The sequence below is a fragment of the Leucoraja erinacea genome, chromosome 20 (assembly GCF_028641065.1).
Source record: "Leucoraja erinacea ecotype New England chromosome 20, Leri_hhj_1, whole genome shotgun sequence".
NCBI classification, from domain to species: domain Eukaryota; kingdom Metazoa; phylum Chordata; class Chondrichthyes; order Rajiformes; family Rajidae; genus Leucoraja; species Leucoraja erinaceus.
The window spans coordinates 24,357,322-24,379,396 of NC_073396.1; the positions used below are offsets into that span (position 1 = coordinate 24,357,322).

At 44.8% G+C, this 22,075-nt stretch overlaps 2 protein-coding genes across 2 annotated transcripts in view; one reads left to right on the top strand and one right to left on the bottom strand.

Moving 5' to 3' along the window:
• The window catches only part of LOC129706977 (protein FAM83G-like), a 40,884-nt gene extending 35,702 nt beyond the window's left edge, over positions 1–5,182 (bottom strand). The window contains exon 1 of the mRNA XM_055651679.1: positions 4,475–5,182. Coding sequence (XP_055507654.1) covers positions 4,475–4,966 — 492 coding nt within the window. The 5' untranslated portion in view covers positions 4,967–5,182. The remainder of the gene's footprint in view (positions 1–4,474) is intronic.
• The window catches only part of slc5a10 (solute carrier family 5 member 10), a 90,008-nt gene that overhangs the window by 66,246 nt on the left and 1,687 nt on the right, over positions 1–22,075 (top strand). Inside the window, exons 10-14 of the mRNA XM_055651680.1 lie at positions 14,895–15,002; positions 17,642–17,792; positions 18,364–18,532; positions 19,619–19,834; positions 21,509–21,614. Of these exons, the coding sequence (XP_055507655.1) occupies positions 14,895–15,002; positions 17,642–17,792; positions 18,364–18,532; positions 19,619–19,834; positions 21,509–21,614 (750 nt within the window). The remainder of the gene's footprint in view (positions 1–14,894; positions 15,003–17,641; positions 17,793–18,363; positions 18,533–19,618; positions 19,835–21,508; positions 21,615–22,075) is intronic.

Below are 22,075 nucleotides of genomic sequence, written 5' to 3' on the forward strand. Positions count from 1 at the left end.
GGCCTGAATGGTGCCAGGCTCCTTCCAAAATACGTTGCACTCGTGATTTGTACCTTGCAGATGACAGAAAGGCAGAGTGTCAGGAGACGAGCCACTTGTCTCACCTAGCCTTTGACTTACTCCAGTAGCCACGGCTTGTTTTGGTTGATGGTGGTGCAGTGGTAGAACGTCGACCTCACAGCGCCAGAGTCCCGGGTTCGATCCTGACCTCGGGTGCTGTCTGTACTGAGTTTGCACGTTCTACAGATGATGGCTAGCTGCGACCATGTGAGTTTTCTCTGGATGCTCTGGTGTTCCTTCCCATCCCAAAGACCTATGGGTTTGTAGGTTAATTGACTTCTATTAATTGCCCCTAGTGTGTTGGATGCACACACCATGTGCAAGGGTGACCGATAGCCGACGTGGACTTGTTGTGCTGTAAAGCCCGTTTCCACACTGTAGCTCTAAAACTAAAATATAGAATGGACATAGGCCCTTCAGCCCAATGAGTCCAAAATTATTTTCCATATGCTGAGCGAATAATATTATGTAGTCTAAAACATAGTTAAATCAACATCGATCACCCGTTCGCACTAGTTCTATGTTATCCCACTTTCACATCTACTTCTTACACACTCACACGGCACGGAAACAGACCCTTTGGCCCAACATGCCCATGCCGAGTCGAGTCTACTCTATTCCCACCTGCCCGCGTTTGGCCTATATCCCTCTAAACCTTTCCTATCCACGTACCTGTCCAAATGTCTTTTAAATGTTGTTATGGTACCTACAAAGTGCTGTTGTTATGGTTTCTTCAGCACTCTGTGTTTTGCTTGAGATTCTTGCATCTTTAGTTCCTCGTATCTCCTACACACTTTTTACATTGGTCATCAAATCCACAAGCCTACCTGCGTTTTGTGGCTTAATAAGCATTATTACCTGGAAGTTAATTCCAGCTCGGTAGTATGATGTACAGTCACCGGAGAAAACATGATGCCTGCCTCCAAAATCTATTTTATTGAAGATCAGAATTGACTTCAGCATTGCTGTGGCAATACAAAGCATGTGCTGCGTACAGCCTTCATGTTCTTATCTTCTTTGTTTAGTTTAGTTTATAGCTATTGTGGGGAAACTGACTTTTTGGCCCACCAAGTCCACATCAATGAGTGACATTAACCCTACCCTGCACACACTAGGGACAATTTACAAATTTGACAAAGTCAATTAATCTACAAACTTGGAGTGTGGGAGGAAACAGGAGCATCCGGAGAAAGCGCACATGGTCACAGGGAGAACGTACAAACTCTGTACAGACAGCACCCGCAGTCAGGATTGAACCTGATCTGTGGCATTGTAAAGCATTAACCATCATGCCACCGTGGCTAAGTATAGTTGGTTCAGGAATAATGAAAGGATCAAGATGCCATGGAAAGGTAATACAGTATCACTCCAAACAATGCTTGTTTTAATACCTCACATCAATAACATAGTGTATACACTGGGGAACAAAGACTCGGACTCAGGTTTGGCTGTCTGTCTCTTTAGTCTTCACCCTCTCTGGTTGCAAGCACCACTCCTTGAAACAACCATTGCAGCAAATTTGATCTGTTCACTTAACATTGCCTGACTGCTCATTGTACCTTACAGTTCCACACTGAAATGGTGACTCTAACATAAACTTAGCTGGAAATATTTAATGACACTCGACAAACCCTAGCACCGTAAGAATAGTTAAACTTTGCTCTGTAAATGCATTAAATTAAACTTGACTGACTTACAATGCAACGTTAACGTTATACAATTCTGTAACTGATGAATCAGGATGATTAACCTACAATGTGTACGAAAAAACTGTCTGAAGAAGAATCTCGACCCGAAACGCTACCCATTACTTCTCTCCAGAGATGCTGCCTGTCCCGCTGAGTTACTCCAGCAGTTTGTGTCGACCTTTGATTAACCCACAAGTTGGGCATGGAGACTATCTATCATTTTACAAACTGCCATCTACCTCACTGGAGACCCTCGCACTATCCTTAATCTGACTTTACTGGACTTTATCTTCCACTAACCATCATTCTCTTTATCCTGTATCTTGTACACCGTGGAAGTTTAATTATAATAATGTATTATCTTTCCGCTGACTGGACACTACAAAAGCATTTCACTGTACCTCGGAACACGTGAAAATAAATTAAACAAATCCCTTGTTTTAACTGATCCCTTTTGCCAGCTAGAATGTGGTCCTGACCTCCCATCTACCTCATTTAAGACCCTCTGATTATCCTTAATTGGACTTTACTGGACGTAATCTTCTTCCCTTTATCTTGTATCTGTACACTGCGGACGGCTCGATTGTAATCATGTATAGTCCTTTCTCTGACTGGATAGTGCGCAACAAAGAAAGCTTTTCACTGTACCTCAGTACATGTGACGATAATAAACCAAACTAGTTTTCCAAACTTCACTGCCACAATCCCTCTCTAAACCTATATCTCCCTCCTTTCTTTTAAGAGTCTCTTCAATGTTCTCTGACACATGCTTCTATACAAGCAGAATGTAGAAGTGTTAAGGGCCTGTCCCACCAGCATGCGATAACCTGCGTCTAGCGCGACCAAACGTGGTCGCTTGAGGCACATGGCCTAGCGGGGCCGGTCCCAATTCGAACCACGGAGGCGTATGGAGTTGTGCGGGGCTGGTCCCGACATCAAACTCACCAATCAGCTGGGCAGGAGACGGGACGACTGAATTTGGACGTCGCATGGCGTCAGGCGGTGACGTCATCACGCAACGGCACGCTGGGCTGTGAGGTCAACGCTCAACGCGTACGCCATCAAGATGCTGCGTACGATGTCAAGACGTTGCGTACGACGTCAAGACGCTGCGTACGGCCTCAATGCGGCTACGGGCCGACAGGTCGTTGTGCAGGATTTTCGGAGCCCCGCACGATGTCGGGACCAGCCCCGCACAACTCCATACGCCTCCGTCGATCAAAGTGGGACCGGCCCCGCGAGGCAGTAGGCCTCAAGCGACCACGTTTGGTCGCACTAGACGCATGCTGGTGGGACAGGCCCTTTAGATTTTATAACCAATTAAACTAGGTTGTTTTTTTTCTGACTTTATTTGTCGTCGTTTGAAACCCTTTCACAAAGACTAGTGAGTACGACCATCAAGATGGCATCATCATTTGTGGACTCTTTGCTTGCTGGTCCCAGAGAAGGATCTAATATCATCTGATATATTCAACCAACTCGGTTCATGGTTGTGCTATTTTAAAGAGGGGTTCAAGATTCAAGAGAGTTTATTGTCATGTGTCCCTGATAGGACAATGAAATTCTTGCTTTGCTTCAGCACAACAGAACATAGTAGGCATTGACTACAAAACAGATCAGTGTGTCCATATACCATTATATACGTATATACACACACACATGAATAAATAAACTGATAAAGTGCAAATAACATAATGGGCTATTAATGTTCAGAGTTTTGTCAGAGCCAAGTCAGACCCGATGGCTGTGGGGAAGTAACTATTCCTGAACCTGATCGTTGCGGTCTTCACGCTCCTGTACCCTCTACCTGAAGGTAGCGGGGAGATGAGTGTGTGACCAGGGTGGTGTGGGTCGGCCTTTTTGAGGCAACGACTGCGATATATCCCCTCGATGGAAGTGAGGTCAGGCTATTTAATTGTCAACGACTTCAAAACCAGCTGATCTGGTCTTGATCACATGGCTGTCTGTGGGAGCTTGCTGCACCAAATCTGTCAGCAAATATCCTCCCCCCACCCTCCCTCACGTTGGGTGGTCTTACTAGGAGACATGACTCGAGAGCCTCAGCTACGGAGAGAGGCTGTACACTGTATTCCTAGGAGCACAGGAGGATGAGAGGTGATCTTACAGAAATGTATCAAATCATGAGGAGAATAGATAGGGTAAATGCAGAGTCTTCACCCCATAGTCAAGGAATCAAGAACCAGAGGACGTAGGTTTATGGTGAGAGGGGAAGGATTTACTGGGAAACTTTTTTTACCCCACACACAGAGGATGGTGGGTGTATGGAATGAACTTCTGGTGGAGGTAGTTGAGGCAGGCTGTACATGGTAGAGGGATGTGGAAACAAAGAGCTGTAGATGCTGGTTTATAACAAAGATAGACACAGTGCTGGAGTAACTCAGCAGGTCAGCCAGCATCTCTGGGGAAAAAGGCTAAATGATGTTTTGGGTCTGGACCCTTATTTCCACTGAAAGGCCAGGGTCCTGAAGCAGGGTCCCGACCCGAAACGACACCTATCATTTCCCTCCAGAGATGTTACCTGACCCGCTGAGTTACTCCGGCACTCTGTGTCTATCTAAGATTTAGAGGGATATGGGCCAAACGCGGGCAGGTGGGACTTGTGTCGATGGGGGAACCTTTTGGTCGGCGTGGGTAAGCGGGTCCGAAGGGCCTGTTTCCGTGCTGTCGGAGTCTATGAGCAGGTGGCTAAATAAATGCACTCTCACCTTCTGCGCTTGGCTGATCATCCGACGGAACATCTCCTTGATGTGCATGGAGCCATCCAAGGGGGGTTGGGTGTATACGTTGGCCCGGGTCACCCCTCGGTAGGCAGCGCAGTCCGGCCAACCCAGGTCCAACCCGGGTCGGGAAACGTCCGAGGATTCGGGCCAGTAGTGCAGAGAGAGCGGTTTACTCTCCTGTTCCCCTTGTCCCACCTCATCATCTCCTCCTTGGTCCTCAACCTCCCGGGTAGCCGGCGGTGGGTCTTCTCCGTGGAAGTCCCTGACCGAGCTCAGGATCTGCTGGATGTCCAGGTGGGAGAGGAACTCCCTCAGGCTCTCCTTGGCTACCGTCTGATGAAAAGCATGGATCCCTTCGGCCACCAACACCTCCACCGCCAACCTCTGCGCCTCGCTGTAGAAGAACTCGGGCTTGGTGACGTTGACCCGATAGTTGATATGCTCATTGTCTAGACACTGTAACTGAGATAGAGCCATCTCCCTCCGCAGCCCCTCTCGCCCGCTTCTGCCCTGATCTCCGGACACGACACGACACAACACAACACTACCTTCAGGCAATGACACGTCGATTGCTCGCAACACCCTTACTCCCTGCCCCGCCCGGACCCGCCTCCACAGGTATGAGTCTAACACACCACGCCCTGAATTGCCTTCCAGCGCCACAGCACACTATCTTTGCTAGCAGTTGCTATATTTTCAATTAGTTCTTCTCAAGCAGGAAACTGACTCACACCAAGTACTGTGGGGTGGGCCCCCTCAACCCCGTGTGTGCATTGCGTTTAATCTGCTGTCGGTAAGAATATACTTCCATCAGATCTCCCGATTAACCTCTGACACTCCCGGGAAAACAACGTCTGAAGAAGGGTCTCCACCCAGAAGGTCACCTATTCCTTTTCTCCAGCGATGCTGCCTGACTCGCTGAGTTACTTCGTGTCTGTATTCTGAAACTTGAATTGTTTTATCTGGACAGTGTCTAACGTCGAGGAAAAAACCTGGTAGAAATATATTCTTGGAGACACAACCCACTGTGTTAACGTTTGAGTATTTTTGAGTTGAGTTTATTGTCATGCGTTCAGAGGTACAGTCAAATGCTGTGTAGAAAGGAGCTGCAGATAGAAGATAGATAAACCGAAGATAGGCACAACATACTGGAATAACTCAGCGGGTCAGGCAGCATCTCTGGAGAGAAGGAATAGGTGACGTTTCGGATCGGGACCCTTCCTAAAAAGTTTTTGTTGTGTGCTAAACAGTCCGAGGAAAGACAATACACGATTACAATCGAGCCTTCCACCGTGTACAGGTACATGATAAAGGAAATAACGTGAATAGCGTTAGGGCGACACAGTGGCACAGCAGCGCCGGAGACCCGGGTTCAATCCTGACTAATTCAATAAAGACTTCAAAAAAGCCATTGGACTTTATCAAAGGAACTGATGCACTAGGTTCCTGAGAACTACAGTAGTTCTAAGAAATGTAGTGCATCGGTTCCTTTAATAAAGTCCAGTCCTCAATGAGTCAGATGTGAATTAGACAGTATCCTGGTTTTCCCGTGCAGTGCAATCAATGTAGTTATTGGGACAGAGATTGCTCTGAGGGACTTTAGACTAAAGAGATACAGTGCGGAAACGGGCCCTTCGCCCACTGAGTCCGCGCCAACCCCTTATACTAGCTCTATCCTACACACTAGGGACAATTTTCAATTTTAACAAAGCCAATTAACCTGCAAATCTGCACGTCATTCGAGCGTGAGAGGAAAGGAAATCGGAGCACCTGGAGAAAACCCACGCGGTCACAGGAAGAATGTACAAATTCCATACAGACAGCACCCATAGTCAGGATCGAACCCGGATCTTTGGTGCTAGTATCTGTCCTATTGCAAAGATTTTAATTACTTAAATAATTTGAGCTTGGAAAGGGAAAAGCTCATATAAAACTGAAACAAAAATAATTTGACCCTTCCAAATTCTCTCACAGAGTAAGATCTAAATATTTAGAAGATCGTTATAATTGTCCCATCAATGGTTTGGAATTCCCCAATAAAAATGCAGTAGGGGAATTTCAGATTAAAACATTTCCAGATGAACTATTTACTTCCTTAAAGAAATGCTAGTTCCTGAGGTATCTTTGAAACTAATTGTTATTTTGCAACGTCAAGTCATTGTGCCATACAGCATGGAAACTGGCCCTTCGGCCCAACTTGCCCATGCTGACCAAGATGACCCATCTACACTAGTCCCACCTGCCAAGCTAAAATGAATATCAAACAATTTTGGTCTTGGCCAAAACTTTGTCTTCACCGAACCATTCAGCCTGCTTTTTATGGAGAAACAAAGGACTACTGGTTAATACACAAAAAGACACAAAGTTGGAGTAAATCAGCGGGTCAGGCAGCATCTAAGGACTGAGATGAGGAAGCTTTTTCACCCTTTTTCAGTTATTCAGCTTTTTCAGTCTGAAGAAGGGTTTCGGCCCAAAACGTCGCCTATTTCCTTCGCTCCATAGATGCTGCTGCACCCGCTGAGTTTCTCCAGCATTTTTGTGTACCTTCGATCTTCCAGCATTTGCAGTTCCTTCTTGAAAGCTTTTTCACCCAGCGAGTTGTGAATCTGTGGAATTCTCTGCCACAGAAGGCAGTGGAAGCCAATTCACTGGATGTTTTCAAGGGAGAGTTAGATATAGCTCTGAAGGCTAACGTAATTAAGGGATATGGGGGAAAAGCAAGAACGAGGTACTGATTTTGGATGATCAGCCATGATCATATTGAATGGCGGTGATGGCTCGAAGGGCCGAATGGCCTACTCCTGCACCTATTTTCAATGTTTCTGTGTCTATCCCTGGAGGACTTGGATAGGCAATGTTTCGGGTCAGGATCCTTCCATCTGAAGAAGGGACCTGATCCAAAACATTCTCCAGAGATGTTGACTGATCCACTGAGTTAGTGTGGGCTTTTGTTTAAAATTTTTAATTTTAATAGATTATAACAGGAAATCAGAAGATCCTTTAGTGTTTGACAGAACTTTCATTTAGCTCATTCTATTAACTTTGACAACAAGGAACTTCACAGGAGAACTATTAAACCAACATTTTGATTGCAAGCACCATCACTAAGTATTGGCGCAGGTAGCTGCAAGGGGCAAATTAATAGTCTTGATGCCAGGGTTCTGGGCCACAGATTCTGAGACATGAGTTCAAACCCCACCATTACAACTTGAAATTAAATTTAAATTTAAATTCAAGTACAGTAGTTAAATAAATGTGAATCTTGTTTGAAAATGAAAGCAAATGGTCTTAGTAACTGCAGCCTCAAAATTAGATTATTATATATTTTTTTAATTGACTTGGCTCACCAATATCCAGATTTAATAGGAACCTGAGGGGCAATTTTTATCACAGAGAGTGGTGGGTGTATGAAATGAGCTGCTAGGGGAGGTGGTTGAGGCAGGTAAACTAACAGCATTTAGAAGACATTTGGACAGGTACATTAGAAAGAATTAGAGGGATAAGGGCCAAACGCAGGCAGGTGAGACTGGCGTAGATGGGTTGGCATGGGCCAAAGGGCCACTTACTGTGCTGTATGACTATGACTAATACGTTTCAGGAGAATAAATCTACAATCATGATCCAACAAGACAGCGATTTGACCTAACATTTAGTTTAAACTTGCACTTTCTCTGATGCTGTAATACTATATTCTGCACCACGTTTCCTTTCTCTTTGCTTGTTGTACTTACATATGACATTTTTATTTTAACCATGTATGAAATTTCTCCCGGGATAACACGCAAAACAATGTTTTTTTACTGCATCATGACAGAAATACACCATTATCAGTGGCTCAGCAATAAAGTTGTTGCCTTACAGCACCACAGGTCTAGGTTCAATCCTGACAGCGTGCGCTGTCTGTACAGAGTTTGCACGTTCTCCCTGTGACTGCGTGGGTTTTCTCCGGGTGCTCCGGTTTCCTCCCACGAGGTGCAGGTTTTGTAGGTTAATTGGATTTGGTAAATTGCCCCTAGTGTAGTTGTAACGAAACTGGGATAACATAGAACTAGTGAAAGGGCGATCGTTGGCTGACATAGACTCAGTGGGCTGAAGGGCCTGCTTCCACTCTGTAACTCTAAACTCGGGTCAATGATGATCCTGTTGAATGACGCATTGCCTTAATGGGCAGAAGGGCTACTCCTACTTATAGTCTTATGTTTGTTCTGTTTATGTATTGCATTTATTACCGCATGCTTCATAACCGTTGAATCCGCAGTGACAAGAAGTGCCATTGATATCACTTTTCTTCGTGTTTTCTCACCTTGAAATGACCTTAAGTAAATGCCATGAATCATTGGATTAAAACTATCCATTGCAAGTGCTTGTCCATCTCAAAGAAATAACTGCCGAGGGAGTGGTCGACATTGACAATGCTGGAATTCTAATCCCCGTTATGTAATATGGATGTTTTTCAGGTTTGCTGTTAGGTTTAAAAAAGGCATTGTTGATTGGTTGTCCATCAATAACCTAATGTGATTTATAAATGGATGATGTGGGGTGACACAGCGGTAGAGTTGCTGCCTCACAGCGCCAGAGACCCGAGTTCGATCATGACCATGAGTGCTGTCTGTATGGAGTTTGTACGTTCTCACTGTGACCACGTGGGTTTTCTCCGAGCGCTCCGGTTTCCTCCCACACCCCAAAGACGTGCAGGTTTGTAGCTTAATTTGCTTCTGTAAATTGTCCTTAATGTGTAGGATAATGCTAGTGTGTGTGTGATTGTTGTTCAGCATGGACTTAGTGGGCTGAAGGGCCTGTTTCCATGCTGTATCTCTAAACTAAACTAAACTAAACTAAAGATGAATAAATATTTCAGAATTACTAGCTACTCTAAAATGCGCATGCCAATTTGAGTAAAAATGAAAGCAAAAGACCTTTGATATCCTTTGATATTAAATTAATTATGTGATGTATATATATGACTAAGATTATAGTATATGAGGGTTTTTTCTTTTCTTTTTTATTTTTTTTCTCTCTTTTTTGTATGGCTTTGTAAATATTTGATTAGTGTATAAATGTAAATAATTTGGTGTACATATAGCTGCTGATGTACATATGGTGTACATATAACTTCTAAATTTGTATAAGATAATTATAAGCAGTTGAATAAGGGGTGGGAATTAATAAGCTTTGGCTTCTTCCTGCTCCTTTTTGGACACATACGATTTCAATTATTTATAGATATTGTTTAGGACACTTTATAAATATTCTTGTTTTGTTTTTTTGTATGCTGTTTCACACTTGCTTTTTATTCTTTTATTCTGTTCGAAATAAAGAATCAAATAAATAAATAAATAAATAAATAAATAAATAGATAAAGATAAAATGCCTTTGAATATCCTTTGATATTAAATTAAAAATTAATCCCGCGATTTAATGTAAAGATTACCAAGATTTATTAATAGTTTGTTGCCCTATCATATGTCGATCAATAGTGTCCGTGTAGCTTAATTTGCAGTTATGGGTATAATATCTTTGTCGGAGTCATGGCATTAGTCAGTGTTAATCAGAGGTTACATTACCGCAGAAGGAGGATTGCTGTTGTTTAGATAAGGGATGGTGGTGGAGAAAGTCAACAATCTCAAATTCCTGGTGTGCATAACTCTGAAGATCTGTCCTGGGCCCAGCACATTGATGCAATAACAAAAGAAAACTCATTAACGCTTCTCCCATAAAAGATTGAGGAGAATTAAGGGCCTCTCCCACTTAGGCGATTTTTTTCTGTGACTTGCCGGCACCCATCATAGTCGCAGCAGGTCGCTGAAAATGTTCAAAATGTTGAAAATCCAGCGGTGACCAGAAAAAGGTACGACTCTTTGGGCGATTACTCAAGCAGATAGGGGTGGAGATGGGAAGATGTGGCCAGTAGTGGGATCCCGTTGGACATGGCAAAAATGTTGGAGGATTATTTGCTGTATGCGATGTCTATCACCAGGTTCACGTACAGCTTCTTCCCAGCAACTATCAGGCTCTTGAACACTACCCAGCACTAATGGCAGCAACTAGGAATTTCCATGGACTGTGTCTTTGGTTGTACTATGCATTTTGTTTATTTGGCACAAGTATTATGATTATAATCATTGAATCCTTTTTCATTATTATTTTTATCTTGTGTATTGTGTTTACCGGCCTGTTAAGGTGCTACAGTGCAGAGTCGAGGCCCAAATGGCCTCCTCCTGCACCTATTTTCAATGTTTACAAGTAAGAATTTAATTGTTCCATTGTTTATAGGACAATATGTGCTTTTGACTCATAACATGCAGCATGTTAAAGAGCTTTGCAATTCTATCAGAAATAGCCAAATTACTAATGTTGTGGTTGAGGTGAGGCTATTGTAAGTACAATAAATTGAAATGAATTACAAGTACAATACGTTTTGCAGCTTGTTTTCATGATAGATGAAGCAGTAAGAATCTACGCAACTTTGAGCTTTCTCTGAACATCTCGTCTCAACCTATCCACATGCCCCTCGTCAGTCTGAAGAAGGGTCTCGAACTGAAACATCATCCGTTCCTTCTCTCTGGAGATGCTGCCTGTCCCGCTGCGTTACTCCAGTATTTTGTGTCTATCTTCAGTGTAAACCAATACCTGCAGTTCCTTCCTACTCACCCCCCCCCCCCCCCCCCCCCCCCCCCATTCCTTTGAGACAATGCCTCCTTGAGGAAATCTGGAACATCAAGATTAATCATCGCTATGGAAATATCAGTTTTGGGTTTCATTTAGAAACAAGTGAACTACAATAGACAATAGACAATATGTGCAGGAGGAGCCATTTGGCCCTGCGAGCCAGCACCGCCATTCAATGTGATCATGGCTGATCATCTCCAATCAGTACCCCGTTCCTGCCTTCTCCCCATATCCCCTGACTCTGCTATTTTTAAGAGCCCTATCTAGCTCTCTCTTGAAAGCATCCAGAGAACCTGCCTCCACCGCCCTCTGAGGCTACAGATGCTGGTTTACCAAGGAAAGACACAAAATACTGAAGTAACTCAGTGGGTCAGGCAGTATCCCCGATAAATATAATAAATATTAATGTCCATTAGAGAATTGCTTGATTGATTGAGATACAGCATGGAAACAGGCCCTTCGGCCCATGGAGTCCACACAGACCGTCGATCACCGGCTCGCATTTGTTCTGTTATTCCAATTTCTCATCTGCTCTGTGGCATAGGGGCAATTTTACAGAGGGCCAGTTAATCTACAAACCCGCATGGCTTTAGGATGTGGGGGGAAATGGAAGCGCGTGGAGGGAACCCATGCATTCATAGGGAGAAAATGTAAATTCCACACAGACAGCACCCAAGATCAGGATCGAACCTGGGTCACTGGCACTGCAAGGCAGCAACTCTACCCACTGTGCCCCCTGTGCCTCCTTGCAAACCCTCACATCTTTGGGTTGTGGGAGGAAACTGGGGCACCCTTAGGAAACCCACATGGTTGCAGGGGGAGAACGTGCAAACTCCACACAGACAACACCCATGGTCAGGATTGAACCCGGATCTCTGGATCTCAAAGATAGTCGCTGAGAACAATCATTAACACTATCACCACTGTGCCTTGAGCAATGTTTCCCTGACAAAAATAGTTCTTGGAAGCTCTTGGCATCCTTTGCTTCAGTTTTGGTTAGGATTCATTTGACTCACCTGGAAATGAAGTCATCAGTAAATCAGTGCCTGATGTGCGACTGATATTGGGGAGAACATTCCTGTGGGAATTTGGAACAGTCTGAACCTGCTACTTTCATGACTAACAGCTTTTTGGCAGATCATTTTTACAGTGTAAAGCACATAATAACATCAAAATATTTCCAATGCTTGTCTTTATGTAAATGATGTTATGAAATAATTCAATTTGAAGGAACTTGCTTTCTTTCACTGCCTAACATATAATCTCCTTTGAGTAGGATACATTAAATTATATACCCATAATGATAAATGTTGATCGCTAATCTTCAAATTTGTTGAGGAAACTTTGTCATAATTTTCCATTGCCCTCCAGATGATTATTTCTTCTTTGATATAAAGTAGAGAATTATTTAAGGATAGTGTGGTTGAGAGTAGAGCAGAGAATTCATCCATTCAAAATGAGTTGTAAGAAAGTTAATGCAATCTGCTTGAGGTATTTTTTGAGAAATTAACATTGGTTTTGGAGTATGTTGGGGTCTTTGACAGACGCCCGAGTGGGCAGTTTAAACCATATTTCATTGTCTTAACTAAAAGCCTGCACTTCCAACAACGTAGCATCCCCTCATTCCTGTACGGAAATGTCTCTTTGATTGAAGGTATACCACAAAATGCTGGAGTAACTCAGCGGGACAGGTAGCATCTCTGGAGAGAAAGAATGGGTGACGTTTCGGGTCGAGACCCTTATTCAGATTAATGTCAGGGGAGTGGGCAAAGATAGAATGCAGTCAGAGACAGTAAGACTGGCAGGAGAACTGGGGATGGAGAGAGAGGGAAAGCAAGGGCTATTTGAAGTTAGAGAAGTCAATGTTCATACTGCTGGGGTGTAAGCTACCCAAGTGAAATATGAGTTGTTGTTCCCCCAATTTGCGGTGGGCCTCACTCTGACAATGGAGGAGGCCTAGGACAGAAAGGTCAGATTGGGAATGGGAGGGGAGTTAAAGTGCTGAGCAACCGGGAGGTCAGGTAGGTTAAGGTGGACTGAGCGGAGGTGTTCATCGAAACGATCGCCGAGCCTGAGCTTGGTCTCGCCGATGTACAGGAGTTGACACCTGGAACAGCGGATTCAGTAGATGAGATGCAAGTGATCCTCTGCCTCAGCTGAAAAGACTGTCGGGGTCCTTAGATGGAGTCGAGGGGGGAGGTAAAGAGACAGGTGTTGCATCTCCTGCGGTTGCAGGGGAAAGTACCTGGGGAGGGGGTGGGAAGGGTGGGAAGGGACGAGTTGATCAGGTAGTTACGGAGGGCACGGTCTCTGCAGAAAGCAGAAAGGGGTGGAGAAGGGAAGATGTGGCCAGTAGTGGGATCTCGTTGGAGGTGGCGAATATGTTGGAGGATTATATATTGTATGCGGCGGCTGGTGGGGTGGAAGGTGAGGACAAGGGGGACTCTGTCCTTGTTACGAATGGGGAGAGGGTGAGCAAGAGCGGAGCTGCGGGATATCGAGGAGACCCTAGAGAGAGCCTCATCTATAATGGAAATGGGGAACGCCCGTTTCCTAAAGAATGAGGACATCTCCGATGCCCTGGTCTCCCAGATTGTGTAGGTTAATTGGCCATAACCTGTAGAAAGTGGTTGAGACAACAGAATAACATAGAACGAGTGTGAACAGGTGATCGATGGTCAGGGCAGACTAAATGGGCCGAAAGGCTCCATACCATGCTGTATCTCCAAACTAAACTAATCCATATCCCTCCATTCCCTACATATCTATATGCTTATCCAATCTTGTGCACTGCCTCAATGTAATCTAGTATTCTTACACTCTTGTACTTAGATATGATTGTGCTCATGTATACTAAGATTTTACTGAATCGTGTGCAAAAACCAAATTTCACTGTACCTCTGTGCATGTGACAATAAAGTACTACTGTCTCTCCAACGCCACTATCATATCTGCCTCAACTACCACCCCCGGGCATGTTCCAGGCACCTACCATTCTCTGTGTAAAACAAAACTTGTCCAGCACATCTCCCTTAAACTTTGCCCCTCTCACTTCGATGCCATGCCCTCTAGTATTTTATATCTCCATCCTGGGAAAAAGGTTCTGACTGTCTACCCTATCTATGCCACTCATAATTTTATGTACTTTTACATATTTCCATCAGTAATTCTTCAGGGTCCTGACACAAAACGTCACCCATTCTTTTTCTCCAGAGATGCTACCTGACACTTTGTGTATCGTTACCAGTATGATGCATGGTTTAGGTGATATTAGCTACACAGAGAGGTTAGACTGCACGGAGAAGTTGTATTGTTTTGCCTGAGGCTGTGGGGAGAACTGATAGAAGTATATAAAATTCTGAGAGGCATTATAGGGTGGGCTGTCAGAATCTTTTTCCCAGGGCAGAAATGTCACAGGCATAATTTTAACTTGAAAGGAGCAAAGCTGCCAGGGATGGTAGTCGAGGCAGACATGATTGTTGTGTTTGAGAGGATTTTAGATATGCAGGGAATGGATGGATATGGATCATGTGCAGGCAGAGATGAGTCTATCTCGGCATCATGGTTGGCACGAACATTGTGGGCTGAAGGGCCTGTTCCTATGCTCGACAGTTCTATGCTTTATGTTCAAGTACCATTATACCCTGAATGTAAATCTTTCACCCAAAGGAGTACACTCTCATTAACGATTTATTGGGCAATATCAGTAATATTATTCCTATTCCTTCATCCACAGATGCTGTTGCATGCGTAGACCCCGAGGAATGTTTGAAAGTGTGTGGCACCAAAGTGGGCTGTTCTAACATCGCTTTCCCCAAGCTCGTGATTGAACTCATGCCCGATGGTAACTTGTATTTCATTTATACAGTGTTCATGTTCTTGAAGAAATCAATGATTACAAATTCAGGGCAGCATGGTGGCGCAGTAGATTTGGATCTGAGCAATGAAAGGATATGTTACAAGAGACGGCTAAAGAACGGGTAAAAGGGCAAAAATCAAACTGCGGAGGAGGGTAGCTCAGTGGCGCAGCAGTAGAGTTGCTGCCTTACAACGTCAGGCTAAACCCCGGTTCCATCGTGACTACAGGTGCTGTCTCCCCTGTGACTGCGTGGGTTTTCCCCAGATGCTCAGGTTTCCTCCCGCACTCCACAGACAGGCAGGTTTGTAGGTTAATCGGCTTTGGTAAAGATTGTAAATTGTCCCTAATCCATAGGCGAGTGCTAGTGTACGGATGATCGTGTTCGGTGCGGGCGCGGTGGGCCGAAGGTCCAATTTCCGCGCTGTATCTCTAAACTAAACAACTAAACTAAACCAAAATGAACAGGTTCGCACAACGGGAAAGTACTCAAATTTTCAACAAAGAACAAACATGCCAAAAATTGCAGGATGCATAACTCATACTGTCTTACTCATTTGAAAATTGTGAAGTAATACTGGGAAATTACGAGCGGCTTTCCATTTTTCTATTTCTGTTTGTCACAACAAATAAATTAAATTAGTCATTTTATTAAGAATTAGCTATTATAATAATTTAATATTATTCAATGAATATTTGAGATGAATTCCAGAAACCACTTCAGAAAGAAACACATGAATTAAGAATTTAATTGAAAGAATCATATTTTCTAACATAAATAATTTACATTTATGCAGTACCATTCACATCTCCAAAGCAGTTTATAACATGTGATAATAATAATAATAATAATCTTATTTATATAGCACATTTTTAGTCAACTTGCATTGACCCCAAAGTGCTTCACATAATTACATTACATTACACACAGGCAAAGGTGGGTGAAGTGTCTAGCCCCAAGGACACAACGACAGTATGCACTCTAAGACGGGATTCGAACCGGCTACCTTCCGGTCGCCAGCCGAACACTTAGCCCATTGTGCCATCTGTCGTCCCTTGTCGATATTCATGTAATACTTAGGATTTGGAACAGAGAACATATTAATGTGCAGCACAGGAACAGGCCCTTCGGCCCACATCCAAGGGATCTAATCCCCTCATTCTCTGTATATACTGCACATGTGCCTATCTGAAAGTCTCTTAAATGTGATTATCCTATCTACCACCACCAATAACCCTGGCAGTGTGTGCCAGGCACCCACCACTCTCCGTGTAAAAAAACTTATGTTCATAAATTCATGTCAAAGGAGCAGATTTCGGCCATTCGGCCCATCGAGTCTACTCTGCCATTCAATCATGGGTGATCTATCTTTCCTTCTCAACTCCATTCTCCTGCCTTCCCTTAACACCTGACACTGGTACTAATCAAGAATTTTACTGAAAACTTGCCCCACACACGTCTCCTTAATACTTTGCTTCTCTCACCATAAACCTACGTCCGCTCATTCTGTCACATGTCCACTCTGGGAGAAAGGTTGTCCACGCGGTCTATCTACTCTATCTATTGCCTGTCTACCCGACCTATTCTGCCCACTAACTCCTGACTTAGTTGCTCCAACATCGGTGACCATTACTTCAGTTGCTCTTGTACTGAGCTATGAAATTCCCTCCTTCCACTTTTCCTCCTCTCTTTCCTCTTTTAAGTTGTTCTTCAACATCTGATACTCTGACCAAGTGTTTGTCCACTTGTCCTTCTACTTTCTTTGATGGGTTGGTTTTAATTCATTTTTGGAAGCACTCCCCTAAGTGGCGCAGTGGTAGGGAATCGGGTTTGATCCAACCTCGGGTGCTGTCTATACGGAGTTTGCATGTTCACATTGTGACCGCATGGGTTTCCTCCGGGTGCTCCGGTTTTCTCCCACATTCCAAAGATGTGCAAGTTTGTTGGTTAATTGGTTTTGGTAAATTTGTAAAATTGTCCCAAGTGTGTAGGATAGTGCTGGTGCACGGGGAAATTGCTGGTCGGCGCAGACTCCGTGGGCTGAAGGGCCTGTTTTCGTGTTGTATCTTTCAAAAAAATCTAAAAAAAAGTAATGTAGGAAGGAACTGCAGAAGCTGGTTTACACCAAAGATAGCCCGAAAATGCTGGAGTAACGCAGCGGGTCAGGCAGCATCTCTGGAGAACAGGGATAGGTGACGCTTCGGGTGGGAACCGTTCTAAAGACTGAAAGATAGAGGTGGTGGGGGGATCTGGAAGTGAAAGAAAAGCCAGAACAAATCTGGGCGGGCAACAGTTCAGGAAGGGTGGAGCCCACAATGGCCCATTGTTGGCTGGGGAAGATGTACTAACGACAGGGATACATGGATGTGAATAGTGGAGGAAGGGAGGAGTGATGGGGAGAGGGATTGCAGCATTTACGATATTAGATCAACGCTCCATACCGCAGGGTTGTAAGCTGTCCAAGCGAAATATGAGGTGCTGTTCCTCCAATTTAGATGTGGCCTCACTGACTGTGGAAGAGGCCCAGGGCAGAACAATCATTGTGGGAATGGGAAGGAGAGTGAAACTGTTTGGCAAAATAAGATGTATTGGCTTTAACTGTTGTTGCTCTTTGACCTGATTCCAGGTTTACGAGGACTAATGATTGCTGTTATAATGGCAGCTCTCATGTCCTCCCTGACATCTATATTCAACAGCAGCAGCACCCTGTTTACCTTGGACATCTGGAGGAAGATCAGGAAGGATGCCAATGAACGAGAACTACTCCTGGTGGGAAGGTAGAGTTGAACCAGAGATGCTACTAGTGGCATTCATTTTGAAAAAAACATTCTAGTCCAATTTACCATATAAAATTGATACCCTCATAGTGGCACAGCTGGGAGAGATGCTGCCTCACAGTGCCAGGGACCCGGGTTTGATCCCGACCTCAGGTGCTGTCTGTGTGGAGTTTGCACGTTCTCCCTGTGACCACATGGGTTTCCCCTGTGTGTTCCGGTTTCCTCCCACATCCCAAAGATGTGCGGGTTTGTGGGCTAGCGTGTAGGAAGGAAGTGCAGATGCTGGTTTACACCAAAGATAGACACAAAATGCTGGAGTAACTCAGTGGGTCGGGTCAGGCAGCATCTCTGGAGGGAAGTGGCAGGTTAATTGGCTTCTGTCCATTGTCCCTGGTGTGTAGGGAGTGGATGTGAAAGTGAGTTAACATAGAACTAGTAATGAACCTGTGAACGGGTAACCGATGGTCTACGTGGACTCGATGAGCCGAACGGTATGTTTCCACGCTGTGTCTCTAAACTAAACTAAACTATTCAACTCATGTTTCACCTCTTCCTTGTCCTTTGCCTTTAGGATTGTGACTGTGATACTGGTCGCAGTTAGCCTGATCTGGATCCCCATTTTACAGAGTGCCAACAGTGGGCAACTCTTTGTATACATTCAGTCGGTTACCAGCTACTTAGCACCTCCAGTTACCGCTGTCTTTCTCCTTGCTGTGTTTTGGAAAAGAGCAAATGAGTGTGTAAGTATGTTGAGATTCATGGAATCATAGAGCCATAGACGTGTGGGCCGGTAAAAAGGCCCTTCGGCCCAACCTGACCATGCCAACCAAAGTACCCTTTCTACACTAGTGCCTCTAGTGGTGGCACGGTGGCACAGCGGAATAGTAGTTGCCTTACAGCACCAGAGACCCGGGTTCGATCCTGACTAAGGGCGCTGTCTGTACAGAGTTGGTACATTCTCCCCGTGATCGTGTGGGTTTTCGCCAGGTGCTCTGGTTTCCTCCCACACTCCAAAGATGTACAGATTTGTAGGTTAATTGGCTTTGGTAAGAGTTGCAAATTGTCCCTCGTGTGTAAGGTAGTGCTGATGTACGGGGATCATTGGTCGGCACGGACTTGGTGGGTTGAAGGACATGTTTCCACGCTGTATCTCTAAACTAAACTAAATCCCACCTGCCCGCATTTGGCCCATATCCCTCTAAACCTTTCCTATCCCTGTACCTGTCCAAGTGATGCTGGTCGGACCACATGAGCGGTTTTGGGCCCCATATCTGAGGATGGCATTGGAGAGGGTCCAGAGGAGGTTCTCAAGAATGAACCTAGGGATGATTGTGTTAACATATGATGAGCTTTTGGTGGCATTGGGCCTGTACTCGCTGGAGTTTAAAAGGATGAGGGAGGACCTCCTTGAAACTTACCAAATAGTGAAAGGCCTGGATAGAGTGGATGTGGAGGGGATGTTTCCACAAGTGGGAGAGTCTAGGACCAGAGGCCAGAGCCTCAGAATAAAAGGATGTACCTTTAGATAGGAGATGAGGAGGAATTTATTTAGTCAGAGGGTGGTGAATCTATGGAATTCATTGCCGTCAATGGAAGGTGGAGATTGACAGATTCTTGATTAGTAAGGAGGGTGTCAGGGGTTATGGGGAGAAGGCAGAAGAATGGGATTGAGAGGGAAAGTCTGATCAGCCATGATTGAATGGCACAGTAGCCTTGATGGGCCAAATGCCCCAATTCTGCTACTATAACATGAACTTATGAACTTACAAATGTCTTTTAAGTGTTGTTGTAGTGTTAGTCAGTAATGGCGGCCTGCTTGCTTGCAGGGTGCCTTCTGGGGACTGATGGTTGGGCTGGCAATCGGACTGGCGAGAATGATAATGGAATTTTCCTACCCACCGCCTCGCTGCGGTCTGTACGACCCAAGGCCGCCCATCCTGAGGAAAGTTCACTACCTGCACTTTGCGGTCATACTCTGCGCCCTGACTGCGCTCGTTGTCGTGGCAACCAGCCTGCTGACTGATCCTCCCAAAGAGAGCCAGGTATGTTCCAGCTACTGCTTTATGATGTGTTTGTTTAGCCAACGTTGCTCTTCCAGCATTCAGTGCACACCTTTCCTTCCATTCCTCCGCCTCTCTTCCCCAGTTCCTTCCACCTCCTCCATCCACTCATCACCTACCCCTCCCTACTCTGCCTGCCTGATGTCTCTTCTCCCTTCCCCTCTGCCCCACCCTGATCTTCCACCATCCTTCCCTCTGGTTCTACATTGCACTCCCCTTCTTCCCTTATCATCAGGATCCACCATCTACGGCATTCTGTCTTCCCCATTTATTACCTCCAGCCGCAGTTACTATCTCCATCCATCTGCCAATCATAACTTCATGTTCACCGGTTACAGGAGCAGGATTAGGCCATTTGGCCCATCGAGTCTACTCCGCCATTCACTCATGGCTGATCTATCTTTCCCTCTCAACCCCATTCTCCTGCCTTCTCCCCAAAACCCTCGACACCCGCACTAACCAAGAATCTGTCAATCGCCTTCTTAAAAATATCCATTCATGGCCTTGAATGTGGCAATGAATTCCAGAGATTCACTGCCCTCTGATGAAATAAATTCCTCCTCATCTCCTTTTTAAAGCTGCACCCTTTTATTCTGAGGCTGTGCCACTAGTGGAAACATCCTCTCCACATCCAGGCCTTTCACCATTCGGTAAGTCACCCCTCATCCTCCTAAACTCCAGCGAGTACAGGCCCAGTGCTGCCTAATGCTCCTCATATGTTAACCCAATCAATCATTCCTGGGATCATTCGAGTGAACCTCCTCTGGACCCTCTCCAACGCCAGCACATCCTTCCTCAGATACGGGGCCCAAAACTGCTCCCCTCTCACCTTAAACATATGACCTCTGAGATGATTCCCCAGCCCTGGGTAAAAGACAATGCATTCACCTTATGTATTCCCCTTGTGATTTTATACACCTCTATAAGATCACCCCTCACTAATTGCCGTGATCCGTCAACAAATTAGATGGCACTGAAAATATTGGTACTAACAACTTTGCTTTGCACCCATTCACTGATGCTCCCTCTCCACCTCTCTGTCTTTCCCACATTTATCTCCTCACTTTGCCGATCACGGATCTGAAACATTAACCCAGGTTCGTTCTCCACAGAATTGCTGGATACTCTCATAAAGTGGTGCAACCCGAAACCTCAACAATTCCTTTCCCTCCACAGATGCCGTCTGACCCACCGAGTTCCTCCAGCACTTTGTGTTTCATTCAAGATTCCAGCCGCTGCCATTCCTTGTGGCTCCTCCGCAGATGCCGCCTGTCCTGCTAAGTTCCTCCAGTAGTTCAAAGGCAGGCGCAAAGTGCTGGAGTAATTCAGCGGCTCAGGCAGCTTGCTGGAGAAATAAAAGATAAGTAACATTTCATGTTGGGATTCTTCTGAATTCTATTTATTAGGATTCTGAAGAAAGGTCCCAACTCGAAAAGTCACCTATCCTTTTAACTCCAGAGATGCTGCCTAACCCATTAAGTTACTCCAACACTCTGTGTCTATCCTGTTGCATTTTAACTCCTCCAGCGGTTCATTTGTTTTTTACTTTCTGCTTTTTATTGGAACGATGCTCCTCGTACTAAAATGTGTTCACTTGATGGCTGCATTATTCCAGATCTTCAATAAATGTAATTACTAAATATGCTTGATCCTTAGAAGACAGGTGTTACATGGTGGACTCTTCCACGAGACAGAAGGCAGCCAGACATCTCCCTGCCAAAGATATCTCCTGAAGGACAGGCCTGGGAGAATGGAACAGAAGGTAGGAGGACTTCAACATTTTGTCACTTTACAGGATGGAAGGCACGTTGCTTATTCTGTGTGTTATTTGCACCTTCCTATCTCATCTTGACCATGGTTTTTACTGGGCAGTTTCACCAAAAGATGTGATCCTGAGCCATTGAACCATCGATAGGGCGGCACAGTGGCCCAGCGGTTGAATTGCTGCCTTACATTATCACAGAGCCAGGTGCGCTCCCGACTACAGATGCTGTCTGTACGGAGTTTGTATGTTCCCCCTGTGGGTTTCCTCCAGTTGCTCCGGTTTCCTCCCACACTCCAAAAACGTACGTTAATTGGCTCCTGTTAATTGTAGATTGTCTAGTGTGTAGGATAGTGCTAGTATACGGGTGATATACATACTATGTGTGTATATGTGTATATATGTGTATATATCACACACACACATAATATATATATATATTTATACAGTATGTATGTATG